At 52.1% G+C, this 13,645-nt stretch overlaps 1 protein-coding gene across 2 annotated transcripts; it reads right to left on the reverse strand.

Annotated features, from left to right (window-relative positions):
* Positions 1-928: 928 nt before the first annotated feature.
* Slc6a8 (solute carrier family 6 member 8) lies at positions 929-12,533 on the reverse strand. Of its 2 annotated transcripts, none has more exons than XM_028785322.1 (13): positions 11,628-11,889; positions 9,912-10,043; positions 8,808-9,057; positions 8,267-8,399; positions 7,067-7,201; positions 6,869-6,972; positions 6,646-6,770; positions 5,968-6,080; positions 5,709-5,846; positions 5,531-5,633; positions 5,333-5,433; positions 5,090-5,260; positions 929-1,294 (listed from the first exon to the last, which is right to left on the reverse strand). In XM_028785322.1, the coding sequence occupies exons 1-13, from the start codon at positions 11,887-11,889 to the stop codon at positions 1,253-1,255; spliced, it is 1,809 nt and encodes a 602-aa protein (XP_028641155.1). In that variant the 3' UTR covers positions 929-1,252. The 2 variants fall into 2 exon arrangements, with proteins under 2 accessions (XP_028641155.1, XP_028641154.1); XM_028785321.1 differs by lacking the exon at positions 929-1,294 and adding an exon at positions 3,253-4,796 and having other exon boundaries at positions 11,628-12,533.
* Between the last annotated feature and the right edge of the window lie 1,112 nt (positions 12,534-13,645).

The following is a 13,645-nucleotide window of genomic DNA, read 5'->3' on the forward strand; positions in this document are numbered from 1 at the left end:
GTGCCTTCTCTGAGTTCCTATTCATCACATTCAGGACAGATAGAATGTGGCAGAGTGCCACCAGTCACTCCCTGCCCAACCCCCTCCTGAAGGTTTACAGCATGACCTCTGACTAATGCTGACTGGGAAAGGAGACTGTCCTTGGCAGTGACCTAGAACTTGGTACTGCAGAACAAGGCAGTGGAGAGGGGCTTCAAGGCAGTAGAGAAAGGACTGCATAGTGCTTGGGTCTTTGCTGCCCACCAGTGCTGAAGAGTTGCTAGATGTGGTTTTGCCCTCACTGCTTGCTTCCTTAGATCAGCCTGTAGCTAGGCTGCTTTCTAGCAGGGCAAAAGAAAGGGTCTATTCCTGATCAGGTGCTTATCACCCCTATCCTACCCTCCTCCATCAGCCATCTCTTTGAGGGTGTGTTCTGTGCCCACTGTGTGTTAAGACTAGGTGGAGGGATTATGGGAGCAAGTTAGAAGTGTCTCTTGGAATGGAGTGACTCCTGAAGATGTTGATGTTGGCTAAGTGGTTGTCAGTTATCTATGTTCCTACTCCTGTCTGACCTGTGTGGGCCTAGGCCAAGCAGATGCCTTCTCAAGCATTCTGTCACTCTTCCTTACCCTCAAAGCATGGCTGTCCTGTGAGGAGTCCACCCCCTTCCCAGCAGTCTAGAGGTGGTGTCCATGGGGGAAAGAACATTCAGGTAACACCCTCTGGTTGCTATGCCAAGGCTCAGGATTAGTAGTCTACTTTTCCAGGAAGTGTTCTGGACTACTTTGGGCTTCCCTGAGATTGCTTGTCTGTGCTTTGGAAGGCTAAAGTCCAGATCACTTCTCCTGCTTTTCCACTCTGACCCTGACCACTACCCTCTCTGGCCCAGCTTCTGGGGCATCCTGTCTGATGGTTTGCCATTCCATTTTCTCAATCTACTTTGACTTTTTTAATTCAGTTTCTTAAACCTTTGTATAGGAGCAGTTTTTCTGAGTAAATAGGAATCTATTGTTGTAGCACCCAGTTAAATAGCACAGCTCTGTGAAGTAGCCTTCTATGATGTCACCGTTTTCTGTCTCTGAAGTTGACTGGTTGCTGAGAAGGCCTTTGGCCTGAAGGAGACGTGAGAGCTCATCCTCAACAGAGCCTGAGACTGTGAGCTCCTTCTTTTTCATGGGTGGAGTTAGTTGAGTGAAAGGGTGGTGTGAGGCCAGGGGGATGTTCTAGTAGACCTTACGAAGATCTTCTGCAGCTGACGATAACATGCTGAGATTTAGGGATAAGAGCAAACAGGAGTTTGGGCAAGAGCAGAGGCCTGTAAAGGAAGACAAACTGAAGATGAGTGCTGAGAAGGGAGCAGGGAGGCTACAGTCTGCTCCAGGTGATGATTGCTTCCCACTCTGCATGGAACAGAACTACTTTGCACAGAACAGAACTAGGGTTGTCTGGTTATCATCCTTCTTGTGGCACCACAGACTCGTCAGAGGCTGTCCTCTGTGCACTAAGTCCCACCCTTTCAAGACCTGTCCTCTATCACTTTTTTATATTGTGGTAAAGCATAAATGTATAAACTTGTAACACATCCTAAAACATCTTTACCATTTTCAAGCGCATAGTTTTGATGCCATTAAACATTTGCACATATAGAACTTGATATCATGTTTCCTAAACCCCAGCCACTCATCTGAGATTAAGCCTCATCACTCCACTCAGTCTCTAGATTTGACTGCTCTAGGAGTTTCTTTTGAGTAGAATCATGCAGTGGTCTTACAGAAGTGTCTCACCAATCATCATGTCCTTCAGGATCATCCATACAGCATATATCTCAATTTCCTTTGTCAGACTAAGTAAAATTGCATTTTGTGAATAAGCCATACTTTGTTCATTCATTCATGTATATATTTGACTCTCTCCCTTCCTCCATTGGGCATTGAACCTAGGGTGTTCCACATGCTAGGCAAGTGTTTTACTTCTGAGCTGTATCTCCTTTTCTTGATGTGTTTTGAGACAATCTTCATAGGCTCTCCAAGATGGCTTTAAACTTGCCCTGTAGCCCAGGAAGACTTTGATTTTGCAATTCCCCCTTGCCATAGTCCTCCAAATACCTGGGATGGCCAGACTCAGCTAACTCCACCCCTACCCCAGCCTCTGCTTTTGGAAATTCTGGGAATTAAACCCAAGGCCTTATATATGCTAAGTAGGTGTTCTATCATTGACCTTATCTTCAGCTACTAGGAAAGCCTCAAACTTTTGATCCTCCTGCTTCAGCCGCCTGAGTAGCTAGTTTGACAGGCCTAGCTGACTTTTTGAATTCCCATTTTTTAAACGAGACTTTTGCATGTTGCCCAAGACCACTCTTGTCTGAGTCCCTATAATCTCTGCCACACAGTGAACTATATATAGCACCATCATCTTTGACCTTTGAAGGCCAGTCAGGGCCCAGGATGATATATGTCACTGAGTTTCCCTCTGTATCCACTTAAGCTCCATCTCCAGCCCTTCTAGACTCAGGACTCATGTGGTAAGTACTTCAGAAGTTTTAGCTCCAGGCCAGACTTTCTAGAACTGCAAAGTCTTGTGTCTATTTGCCAACCAGAGATCTCTACTTGGATGACATTTCCCAGATGACATGCCCGAAACCAACTCCCAATTTTCCCCATCACAGGACCTGGCAGCACCATTCTTCCTGTGGCTCAAGCCAAATCTCTGGTGTTTATCTTGACTCCTCATTACTGCATCATATAGTCATCCACAGCTCCTTCTGATTCTGCCAGGAAAGAAGACCCCAATCCAAAGAACCTCCCTGACCCAGCTCCAGTGCTACCAGACAGGTCCAGATACTGATGGCTAGTCCCTGGTTCATTGCCTCAGCTTACCTCTTACTATCTGTGATCCTAGTATGCCCTTTACTTTTAGATCATGGAAGGCCACTTGCTCACAAACATACTTCTCTTGATCTACCTGCCTCAGTATCTCAAGTTTGGGCATATAGGCATGAGCCACCATGCTTGGTTTAGAAAAATTGTTGGAATAACACATAGCTACAGCCTCTCTCTGCTGCATTTGTTCCTATTGAACTTACTGTCACCCCATGTTCTTCAGTCTAGGGGATTGAGGCTTCCTTTGCTGCTCTATTTCCAGTTTCTGACATGGTACTAGGTGCAGAATCCCTCAGAATGGGCTTTAGTGAATGCAAGGTGGAGCTGGAGGAAGGTTCCCACACCAGCATCCCCACCTCATTCCTCTTCCAGAGAAGCAGAAACAAGAGCCAACTTTGGAAAATGAAGTGTTTTTATTGCTATGTTTGCAGTGGCTTTTTTAGCACAGTAAGAACATCCCCAAAGGCTTGCGCCCTTACCCAGCCCCACCTCCCTGGCTTAGTCCAGCTTTGTGAAGGAAGCCTTTCTAGGGGCTACTTGGCTGTTTCGGCCTTGATGGGATACATATGTGGGTTTAAGCTGCTACATGGAAGACTTGAGATGTCGAAAGTACATCAGCCTTTAGCTTGGAGGTGGGAGCCATGCCTAGGATCCCTTCCCTAGGCTGTGTCCATGGGACATCCCTGCAATCATGCCCAGCCCAAGAAGCTGGGTGTGGGCAAGTCTGAGCATGTCAGGTGAGCAGACCCAGATTCCCTGGGACAATGTTACAGCCGTCCACCCCACAGACTAGAGGCAAAGGAACAGTGTGGGGACACCATTCAGGCTCCCACTTTCCTACTCCTGTCTCTGGCTGGACACCGTACAGAACATCCACACAACAGTACTCAACAGCCTGAAACTTTTGTTTTGCCTATGAAAATTAAGTTTATAAATTCACACTCCTTGGCTAGGGTCAGAGAAGAAAGGTGCAGATATGAAGGAAAGGAGTGGAAATGGGATGGTAGGGGCTTTTTAGAAATATACAAGCAGAAGTCTCACTCTCAAGTTTTTTTTTTTCTTATAAAATGTGCAAAATATAAGCCTCTGCCCAGAGGCTCTGTTTACTTCTGGTATTCACTTTCAGTAAGAGATAAGAGATCTACAGATCTACACATGTACGTGTGCAAGACACACACGCGCGCGCGCGCACACACACACACACACACACACAGACATGTAGTCAGACCCAAGCTCACACAATATTGGTGGCAATTGGCGCAGGAACACAAGGTTCCATTGCTGACTGGCTCTCTAGCTTCTAGAAATAGAGGTGGGAAGGGTCTAATTCAGCTGAGATATTCACCTTGGTTCCACTGTCCCTCTCTTGCCTCCCCTCCTGTCCTACCTTATTTCCCCTCTTCTCCTGTTACCCAAGCTGCCACTGTTGTTTCTAGGGCAAAGATGTGTTACAGAGCAGAGCTTAGGAGGCAGGCAGGTGGGCTTGGCAAGGCTAGGAGATGGATCTTGGGCACTGGGAAGGAGAGGAGGTAGGCCTGGAAGCAACACAAATACCAGCGTGGTTGTGGAGTGGGGAGGAGAGGCATCTATTTTTGGTGGGTTGTGATATTTTTGGCGTTTTATTAAAAATGGAAAAAGTTATTTTTGTTAGCACTCATGGTGCTTCCTCCCCTCCCCCCCAGGCAGACCCCCAAACTGTCAAGGAAAGGCAAGCCCCCAGAGGGATGGGTGGGGGCTAAAGCTGGGGCTGCTATGGCTACCAAAGGATGAGCTGGTGATATGAGCTGGGGGTGCCTGTCACATGACACTCTCCACCACGACGACCTTGCTGCTCTCGGACACGGGAGTCAGGGTGGTCAGGCCCCTGACATCTGCATCCTGAGCTCTGTATTCCAAGTGGTGGAGGCCCCAAATAGGCTGGGTCAGGTGCTGCCATCTCTGTGGGAGAGGAGGCCATGCTGAATTTCCCATGTGTCACATGCAACTGCTTCAACCTCTCTAGCTCCTACAATCTGCCATCAAGGTACCTTAGGGCCCTTTCAGGCCCTGATCCCTGTAATGTGGTCCTTGTGTGGAGCCAGGGAAGTGAGAGGTGGGTCCTGCATCCTTTCTGCCACATGAGGCCATAATGGGTTAGCTTCCCTTCCATCTATTTCCTCCTCCAGTCTTAGCTGACCATGCTTCTGAGCAATGGTCTGTTCTTTGAGGAATGAGTTAGGTAGGGACCTTACCTCTGCCATGGTTCCTTTTGCCCTGAGGAGACAGCCCAGGAGGTGGAGGGGCACACAGAGCATAGAAGAGAGTGCAAAGGCCCAGCCCATAGCTTCACCCCACCATGGGTACACGTAGGTGTTGTTGTAGACTAGTGGCTTGTAGTACACAACATTGAAGATGAAGATGCCCTGTGGACACAGATGCCTGTAGTCACTGGTGCCCTACTACACCACACCACTTGCCTACTTCCCTAGCCTTACCATGCAGACCAGTGGGGTGAAGAAGGACCAGCACCATTTCATCCAGGGGCAAGGTCGATACCCAATCATACAGGCAATATCATCCATGAAGCGGTCAGCTCCTGGAACAGGATGAGGTGGACAGGAAGGCTAGAGATGGAGACCATTCATCCCCATTCCACCCCACAATTTCTAACCCGGCCCTTCATCTTGACCTACCATAAACCCAAGCCACCACCACACACTCCCAAAAGGCTTGCCAAAGCAGGGTAGTGCCACTAGCTGAGTAGTAGTCAAACAGCTGGAAGACGTACATCCCGCCCTGAGGAACAGAGTCAGGTCAGGGAAGATGGCCCATGGTTGGAAACTGACAGTAACCCACCTTACCCCCACTCACATCAGTCACCATGGAGAGATCGATGACAAAGCAGAGGGCACAGCAGAGGGCAACGGAGATCTCCCTTTGGAAACGGAAGTAGTAGGAGGCCGGGAGGAGATCCAGGAGCCCGGTGATGAAGCCCTCCACACCTACAAACTGTGGCCAGGGCAGCTCAGGCCCAGGTTCCCCATGTACCCGTGTACCTCTTGCCCAATGTGCCAAGTCCCCTGTCCACCACCAGCCCCTACCCCATTCCTGCCCTAGAGCTCCTGCAAACCTGGCTGTCCAGACCGAGCAGCAGCAGCATGAAGAAGAACAAGGCAGCCCAGAGTGGGGCCACAGGCATCAGTGTGACAGCCCGTGGGTAGGCAATGAAGGCTAGACCAGGCCCTGAGTGCAAAGATGCAGGGTGAGACTGGCCCTCAGCACCATCCTGAGTACCCTGATGCTCAAGGTCACAACTATCCCCCAGATAATAAAATAATAAAAATCTGAGGACTATTTGTGCCTCAGCATGGCTAAGCCCATTGAGGTCCTACAGGCATCTCACACCAGAGTTCTGAAAGGCTGTGGTCCTTGGTAGCACCCCACCCTGTATTAGCAGGACTCCTGACTCACACTACTATCCCTGAGCTCCAGCAACCATGGCAGTTGCTGGTTGTCCTGGGTTGATAGAACTGAAGGATCATCTTTATTCCTATCTGCAGCACTCAATAAACATGAGGACACACCCTGCAGTCCAGGAAGTGTCTGACGGGGGTCCCCAGATCCAGAGAATTGCCTTATCTCAGCTGCATAGAGCCATGCATCTCAGCTTCACAGAGCTAGCTGAACTCATCTGTCACATGTCAGAATGGTGTGTGTGTGTGTGTGTGTGTGTGTGTGTGTGTGTGTGTGTGTCCTACATCAGAGTAGTTCTGCTGCTCTGGAAGTTGGCCGAGGTCAGGCAACTCACCTGATTCTGCCACCTTGGAGATATGCACACCCTGCTCTGTGGCCATGAAGCCCAGGATGGAGAAGACCACAAAGCCAGCAAAGAAGCTGGTCCCGCTGTTGATGAGTGCCAGGATGATGGCATCCCTGAGGGTGGAGGGGCAGAATATTCTGGTTTAAGGAGTTCCATTGCTCCAGGGCAAGGCAGGGCAGGCAGGGCAGGCAGGGCAGGGGTGGGTGCCTACTTGTAGCAGTTGTTGTTGAAGCGATTGTAGCTGCCTAGGGCTGTGAGGGCCCCCAGGCCAATGGCATAAGAGAAGAAAATCTGGGTCCCAGCATCTATCCATACCTGGAAGGGATAGGTCAAGAGAAGAGTCACAAGGGACCCTGTTTAACAGGCAGCATCTCCCAACCCTGTTGCCACAAAAACTATCTTTCCTCACCTGAGGGGACCCTAGCTTTGACCAGTCAGGCTTGAGATAGTAGATGATACCATCCAGGGCTCCAGGCAGCAGCACCCCTCGCACCAGCAGCACAACGAGGACCACGTAGGGGAATGTAGCAGTGAAGTACACGATCTGGGGGGCCAGGGTGCTCAGAAAGGCTCTGGGTCCCTGTTCCCCCTTAAGATACCTCCTGCCTAAATTTGGTGGCTGGTTCCCAGTGCTACTGTGAGCTGATAACATGCCTAACAGTCATCTCCCCAAATTGCAGTCATGCTCAGAATTTGGATTAGGAAAGCCAATAGCACTCATTCTATTCCTGAGTGAGGGACTATCCGCAGGGAAGGTAGGAGCCAGGCTGGGGCCCTGGCAGCCTCATAGCAGGCTCTAGTTAGCTGCAAAAGGAGGGAAGAAACAGGGCCATAACATTCCAATGTGAGGGTCCCTAGGTGTATCTAACGTCTAATAAAGGAAAGCAGTCTACGGAATTTGTTCCTATGGGGCAGGCCTATATGGGGGCAGGAAGGTATGGGGAGTATGGGCACAGAAAATCTGTGGCAATATTACATGGATTATAATAAGCACATATTCCCTCAGAGCCCCGTGGTCCCAAACTCCAGGTCATTCTTGGTAGACTGATGGGCTCCTTAGCAGTTAGGGATTCTAGCTGGTCAAGAGTTGGGTTTGCAGCTTGGTGTTATTGCTAAGACAGGGAAGGAGGGAGATACTCAGCATTTGAGGACCATGCTGTGAAGAAATCTTGATGCACTGGAGTTTGATCCTCCAGGGACCTGAGCATGTCCCCTGGCTTAGCAAGTTTAATGTGTTGGTTCATCACAGAGGTGAGAGCCTCTACAGATCAGGTCCACCCAGAGTGACAAAATTAACTTAGGCATCTAGCAAGGAGCAGGAAGAAACAGAAGGAGAGGCAGTAGAAGAGGTAGGAAATGGAAAGGGCCAAGATGAGCAGTGGACACAGGGAAAGGACCTTTTACTCTCTGGGCTGAAGGTTATTGTCCTTGGAGGTGAAGATTGAGAAAGAATGCCCACCAACAGGTGAGAGTAAAAGGTGTGAGTTTAAGGACTTGTCCCCTCTGTAAGTTTGACCCTCAGTCTAGTCTCCTATTGTCATTGTGTCCCTTGCAGACAAGTATACCTCCCAGGTAATGCTGCCCCCACCCTGCATGCCCCTACTTATACCTTTCCTGTTGACTTGACCCCCTTCCACACACAAAAGTAGACCAGCACCCAGCAGGCCAGCAGGCACAGGGTCACCTCCCAGTTAAGGGTTCCTGGAACCTCCAGCCCTGTGGAAAGCCTCAAGACTTTGTTCCTAGGGTAGAGAAGAAAGGAAGGCACCTGAGGATCATGTCAGCAAAGGGCACAGTGATTGCTTTGGAGTTGGCAGGTCCTCCCTCATCACAGCCCTGGTCTAGGCTGTACCATCAGGTATTTGGAGGATTACCCCGGGTCATCATCCTCACTCCAACCTTCTACAAATATGCAGTTTCAGCTCCATAATGATGTCAACATGACAGGACAATAGCAAATGTCATGTTGCTATAGGAGCAATGTCTATTCAAGCCCTAAGACTTGTCTAGGCACTCCTGGAGGATGGGGACAGACAAAACCCAGGAGTGGTTGTTTTGTATCCCTGGCCATATGCACCCAGGGCTTGACCACATATGGAGACCCCCAAGGGATGAGAGAGGATGGGCTTGCCCACAGGCACCTGACTCACTCCCAGAACTCGATGACAGGGGACCGACGGTCAGCAAGCTGGTCACATGTGAGGTTGGCCAGGCTGGCATTGGCACAGTCTTCATGGCGAAAGATCTCCACACAGTCAGGAGTGTTCCAGGTGTGGCCACACGTAGCCCACGGCAAAGTGGTAGTAAAGGACTTGACCAGGTAATAGAAGCCCCAGGCCAGCACCATGATGTAGTAAGTGTTGCAATAGAAGACAATCACCATGGAGGCATAGCCCAGACCTAAGGATGAGTCAGAAGCTTTTGCTCCTTCTGGGGTCCTTTGTAGCCATTTTTCTACCACCCTCATTATCTCCCCTTCCAGAGCTGGCATTGATCCCTGATGAGTTCCTGACAGTTTGTTCCCTGTATGCCTCCATCTCTCCCAGTATCATCTCTCTCTTTTCATCCTGCCAGAGACTTCTCCAAGCTTTTCAAGTCCAATTGTGTGTCCCAACTCTAGGCTACCTTTCTTGTCTGTCTGTCTCTGGCTAAGATTTGCCATGTTCCTCCATGATCTTTGTGCTTCAGCTCCCCCACCCAGCCCAGAGCTAGAGACAGTTCTCCTCTTCTACCTATATGGTTACTACATCCTGTTGATTGTCTAGCTTCAAATCCTTGCTCTTTCCTGGGTTCCAGTGCCACCCTGCAATCACAGAAGGCAAGCCTCCACTCCATGTTACCCAGTAGCCTCCATTATACATCAGCTGAGAAAGCTTTCTAGTAACCTGAGGAAGTGTGGAAAATACTCATCCCTTCAGAGGGCAACCTTGGCAAATTGCTTCACCCCTGTGTGCCCAGCTTCTTCAAGGACAGTAATAGGACCTTTGAGGTGAGTCAAGTGTGTCCAACAGGTCCTGTTCCTAAGCCTGGCTGTTTGTGCTCCATTCTTTCCCTTTTAAGCAAGCCTGCCCCCTAGTTCCTGACTCTTCAAATTAATTGTATAATCTAGTATCCTGCAGACTCTCTCCTAAGCCTAGGAATCTTTCCTAAGAAATCAAAAGATTTCTTCAAGTGGGTCACAGCCATATTGTGTTCCCTGGCCCTGGCCAATAATTGAAAAATGGAGACTTGATGGTTGGTCCAGGGCGGCTCACCTTTGAATAGGGGACAGATGTTCCAGACATTGATGCTGCCGGCCTTCATGAACTGGCCCAGTGAGATTTCCAGGAAGAAAATGGGAATTCCTCCAACCAGGGCAATCAGGACATAGGGAATAAGGAACACACCTAGAGGAGGAAGCATGGAGTGTGGTCAGGAGGGGACTTAACCCAAACCCATCAGCCAAGCCATCCAGGCCTCACACCAGCCCAGACTCCAGAAGTCCGAGAAGGCCCAGACAGAGCCCCAGCTTCAGCTTGCACCCCAGTCCCATGACTTCCCACTGAGTGAATCAGCACAGTGGTGGCCACTGACTCAGAGGCTCAAGGTGAATAACTCCAGGAGATGAGCTCTAGGTCTGTTGAGAGGAGGCACAGCAGCAGCATCTAGCCAGTGTTCTCTGTACTATGGGAAGCCCTTGGCTCACTGAGGTCTGAGCCTGTAGACACCTAGGGTGACCTAGCAGGCATTGAAAATACACAGGCTTATGCATACAGGCCCTCTCTTGTGCTACAATTCTTTTTGGCAGGCAGCAGACAGGAAGGAATGACTAGGGTGTGTTCATGTGTGCCAGGCTGGTTGCTCAGGCTTGGGGGCTTGTCAAAAGGCAATGAGCCCAACTACCCCGAACTTTGTAACCACGAGAGTCCCAAGAGAAAACTGGGTGGTGGCAATTCTCTGCTTATGGGGGTATTGGTATAGGACAAAGAGACAAATTAAGGAAAGGGGCTGAGAGAGTATTCCAGCAATTATGTGGAGTGGTAGGAAGGAGAGGAGAACTGAGCAGCTGCAGTTCTGACCTACTCCTCTTTACTGCTGTCTAGGACCCCTATCTGCACAGGATCAGCTCTCTTTGCTACTCAGTGACAGAGTTAATTGCAGTTTACTGGGCTCCTGTTCCCAGCATCCTTCTTGTGTGTGACCTTGGACAGAGCCCACCCCCCACTCTGGGACTCAGTTTCCCACTCATCACCCAGCTGCTTCAGCTCTCTAGAAGCCCAGTGCTGCTTTGCAGTCCCAGGACAGGCGAGTACCCACTATTGTTGCTAAGCTGAGCTTAGGCAACTGGGCATGGGATGTGCATGCAGCCTGTTCAGTGGCGGCGCCAGGCAGGCCAGGCCGCAGACTTCCCAACCCTGGCTCAAGCACCCAGTGTTCCAACCCTGGGCCAGAGGGGAGGGGAGAGGAGAAAAGGGAGAAGAGGGAGGGTAGGGGAGAGTGTGGGGGAGGGACAGAGTGGCCCATTGTGTGTGCGTGTGTGTGTGTGTGTGTGTGTGTGTGTGTGTACTCCTATGTGCACACTTGGGGGGGTCCACACAATGTGTCACTTGTGTGCCTGACCCATGGGAGCAGCCAGGGCTCCTCACCTCCTAGAGCCCCCTCCACTGGGGGCAGGCCTTCCCTTCCCACCTCAGTGGCCAATCACTCCCAGTCTGGACTGGAAGTCTGTGAGGCAACCCCTCAGTTCATCTGGAAGCTCTCCTTGATTGCTTCCCCTCCACACTGCCAGGCACATGACTGGTGAGGGGGGGTAGAGGCCGCTGTGCTGGGTCACCGAATGCTTGGTTAGTGAGGGGGCACCATGGCCCCCACCCGCTTTGGGCGGGCCTCCCTAACCTCTGGACTTTGCCCCGCTACTCTGGTGGGCCCGTGGCAGGTTGGGGCTGGGAACTGACCACTGATGAAAAGCCAGGATGCGCAGGGGCACTCACCTCCTCCGTTCTTGTAGCACAGGTAGGGGAAGCGCCACACGTTTCCGAGGCCCACGGCGAAGCCCACGCAGGACATGATGAAGTCCATCTGGCGTGTCCAAGTCTCTCGCGGCGGCACGGCAAGGCGGCCACCGGGTGCCCCCAGGCCCGCAGGGCCATCGCCCTTGGCTGGGGCACCGTCGGGCCCGGGCACGATGAGAGGACCCTTCTTCTCGTCGCCAGACACGCTATAAATACCGTTTTCAGCGCTCTTTTTCGCCATGGCCCCTGGGGCCGCGAGGCCGTGCCGGGGGTCGCGGCACCTCGAGGGTGGCGGGCGGGCAAGGGGCTGCGGTGGCACCTGGAGAGAGGGCCCCGAAAGCGCGGGCCCGCCCGGGGGCCTCGGGGACGGCCGGGCCGGGGGACGGGGCTACGGGTGGGCGGGAGGGGTGCGGGACGGCGGGGGCGGCGCAGTCAGAAGCAGTCCACGAAGCACTTGAAAGTGAGCCTGAAGAATCTCATGTGTGTCGGGGGCCCGGGAGCGTGCGGGCGGCGGCGGAGCCTGGCCGGGCGGCGGCGGCTCCCAAGACTCCTGCCCGCGGCTCGGGCGGCGGTGGCGGCTGCAGCGACGACTGCTTGCCCTGCCGGAGGCTCACCCTAGCTCGTTGTGGGTGGCATCGGACGCCCACTCTCTGCAAGCGGCGGCCGGAGCAAGGGGCCTGCGGCCCGCAGCCCCGGCCCAGTCCCAAGCGGCTGTCCTGCTCGCCTGCGGCTCTGCTGGCGCTGGCGGCTCCGGTGGTCCTGGGCACGACTAGCCCCCTCCTTCCCGCCGGCGGCGGCTACAGCCGCTCTCCGGGCCGCCGCGGTCTCAAAGATTCGCCACGGCACTCCAACTGTCCCTCTCCCTGCGCGACCCGCTGCTGCTTAAGAACCGACTCCCGGTGATGTCACTGTCGCCCCACCCCCACGACCCGGCTGGTTCCCCCCTCCCCCTCCATCCCGCCCTCCCTGTCACTCCGCCTACCTCCTTCTCTAGAGGAGATGCCGCTTCAGTGGCGAGCAGGATGGCTGCTACCTGGGGCGCTGGCCAGCACTTTCTTTTCAGTGGGCCGAGCCGCCATTCGTTCCAGGATCACCTGGCCCGGGTCGGGTCAAAGTCCCCTTAGGTTTTTCTGAATCACCAGGAAAACGGAGTCTCTAGTTGACCTCCAGACATCCTTAGTCCTTCTCGCTTCTCTCCACTCTTTCTAGCCTAGAACCTCGTTTCCCGGTGGACCACCCTTCATCAAGGTTCTTTCAGTCTACCTAATGTTTCGTCTTTACTTCCCAATTAGGACCTAGGGAGAGTTGGATACCCAGGTGCAAAGTTTCTTGGTTCCTGCACCAAAGTAAGTGTCCTGTGCAATTGCCCCCTGAAGAGCTGTCGCTGCGCTGGCCTGGAGAGGGGAGATCGTTCTCCAGGAGTTCTGTGGAACTATGCCAGAAACACTGAGCTGTCTCCTCAAGACATTTAGGTTTCCTCAAAGATACAACCTGGAGGCTGAGGGTCATGGTGCCAGCTCTGGGTGTGATCAATTTCTGTTTGTCTCCAGAGTGGGCAAAGGGTAGCTTACTTGGTTGAAGATCAAAGTTACAATGTGTCACCAGTGTAAAGGGGACTCCATGATAACTTGTGGGGATGGGTAGGGCGTGTGATCTATACATACTGGGGTAAGAATAGGGTAAGGCTGCCCCCTGGTGCCTGATAGATGTACAGACCCTCCCTCTAAGCTCAGTAACCTGCCTGCTCTTCAGGGACTTTTAGGCCTCTCCATCAGCAGCTAAGCAGCTTCTTGGGAATTTTCCAAGGCCAACTCTAGCCTGGAGTGGACTAGGAAAGTGAAGCGTCCCCATTTCAATCCCAAACTCTTTGATCTGATCAGACACCAAAGTCCCCAGATGGCTCATCCTATCATGCTAAGCCTGAAGCCATCAGGCAGCTTTAGAAAGAAAAGCAGTTCCAGCCAGAGCCAGATTGAGCCTGATAGGTGAGGGAAGAG

This window comes from Grammomys surdaster, unplaced genomic scaffold (assembly GCF_004785775.1).
Source record: "Grammomys surdaster isolate TR1022 unplaced genomic scaffold, NIH_TR_1.0 125179, whole genome shotgun sequence".
Classification (NCBI taxonomy): domain Eukaryota; kingdom Metazoa; phylum Chordata; class Mammalia; order Rodentia; family Muridae; genus Grammomys; species Grammomys surdaster.